We start from the raw sequence: 1,783 nt of genomic DNA, 5'->3' as shown, positions 1-1,783 counted from the left end.
AATACTATGCGTCTCTATACATAATTTAAATCACTTTTCCTGTTAAGTTTGTTTACTTACATACATTAAAATACGATTTTTCAAGTGTACGAATATTTATTTCCCCCCACTGTATCTAATGAATATAAAGCATCGCTGTGCGCCTCCGTTTACTCTGATAATTTGCCGCGGTCAGGGTACCGCTGCGTCTGCGGACCGGCGCACCGCGGAGAGCACTGCGAGTGGGGCGCCGCCGGGGCGCTGGAGGTTCCGTACTCGCTTAGCATTCTGGTGGCTTCAGCTGTCGCCTCAGCAGCTACACTGTTGCTCAGTAATGTTGCTCGGTCCCGCTATTTTTATTTCCACACTTAATGATTTAATAGTTTTGACATGTTTAAAGGTCCATTAACATCTTGGCAAAAGATGGTTTCAAAAGTTACAGTGGTAAAATGAATATTGCCCCAATGTTACGTCGATTTCAGAACTTGTCAAATTCTCAATTTCCGGAGGATAACAAATTTCCATTAGCAGCCGTAAATAAATTTGATGCCTAACGACGCATATCATTCCTTTTCAGTTATCGTAAGCTGTCTTCTATGCCTCGTTCTGAAGAAGAAACGGCGAAGGAAATCTGCGCGTTGTTGCAGTGAGAGCGACGCGCGGGACCGCCGAGCGAACGCCAACAAAAGACGAGCGTCGCCAGCTTCGACCAAAGACGGTCTGGCGTCTCTGTCCGAACTCGCAGAACTATCGCCAGGGTCTTCTTCTTTGATTCCTTCTTCCTCCTGTCATCTGCGAACCAAAGAGGAATTGTGTTCAGATGAGCAAACTGCACAAAAAGAGACGTCGGTATCAATCATTGGGAAGTGCCCCCCTCGCATGTCCGTTGTTGGTGAGTTTTTAATAAATGCAAGTGAGCTCACTTTAATTTTTTATTTAACATCAATTTTGTATGAATAATTTACCTTCTTACAGTAAGATATTTCTCGTTCAAAAAATCCTGTTATCTCGTTTGTAAGTTTTTAACTCCATCACTTTTTGACAGGCATGGACCTCGTTAATCTACCTCTCCCAACTGGCGGAACCACCGGCATGGGAGACCCAGACATACTTCTCCCTCCACCGCCCCTGCAGTTCAACCCCAGCAGCACAACCTTCGGGTTTGATGGTGGAGGTCCGAACTCCAGAGCAGGTTCGTTCTATTAGGATACTGGGATAATTGGCTGGGAAAAAGTGGATGAATTAAAAAAATGTTGGAGCATAGGCAATATTGCAGTAAAGTTATACCAGCAATTATTTATAAGTACTAAATATATTTGAACACGAAGCATGCTAAAGTCTTTTGAATAGCGATCACTTTCAACGAGAAATTCTTCTGTTTACTAGGAAAATAATAATAAATGACGAGAAGAAGGCCAAGTAATCGGTGTTGGAGCCGTAAAAGAACTGCTCAAAAATGGTCGACTTGAATAAGCGCCAAGCTACGGTGTCAGAATGATGTATTGGGAAGATCTAATTTAACTTGTCACTATCGATGCTGACGCCGGTAATGATTAGGTACTCGTATCCGATGACCTGCGTCCTGGCAGAGCAGTCTGCGCAGCCAAAGCGAAAAAAGGTGAATGCTAATGCTGTATTATTTATTATACTTATTAAAAATGCACCGCCATTGTAACACTGCGATTTAATTCTGTAATATCTTCATTGCAGATTACCTTCAATGACACGAGTGAAGAATACTTGGTTGAAAACGTTAACAGACCACTTTCATTGTTATTATGAAATATTATATTTTCATCGAATA

General features: G+C 42.2%; 1 protein-coding gene across 1 annotated transcript; it reads left to right on the top strand.

Annotated features, from left to right (window-relative positions):
* Positions 1-130: 130 nt before the first annotated feature.
* LOC108675638 lies at positions 131-1,783 on the top strand (the record flags this gene model as incomplete). Its single annotated transcript, XM_018163669.2, has 4 exons — positions 131-310; positions 557-871; positions 1,025-1,171; positions 1,690-1,783. Coding segments are annotated over 4 exons (656 nt in total), but the record flags the coding sequence as incomplete, so codon positions are not given.

Source organism: Hyalella azteca, unplaced genomic scaffold, assembly GCF_000764305.2.
Source record: "Hyalella azteca isolate HAZT.00-mixed unplaced genomic scaffold, Hazt_2.0.2 contig8486, whole genome shotgun sequence".
Classification (NCBI taxonomy): Eukaryota; Metazoa; Arthropoda; class Malacostraca; order Amphipoda; family Hyalellidae; genus Hyalella; species Hyalella azteca.
Note: the sequence above shows the minus strand (reverse complement) of the source record. Positions and strands in the feature narration are given on the sequence as shown.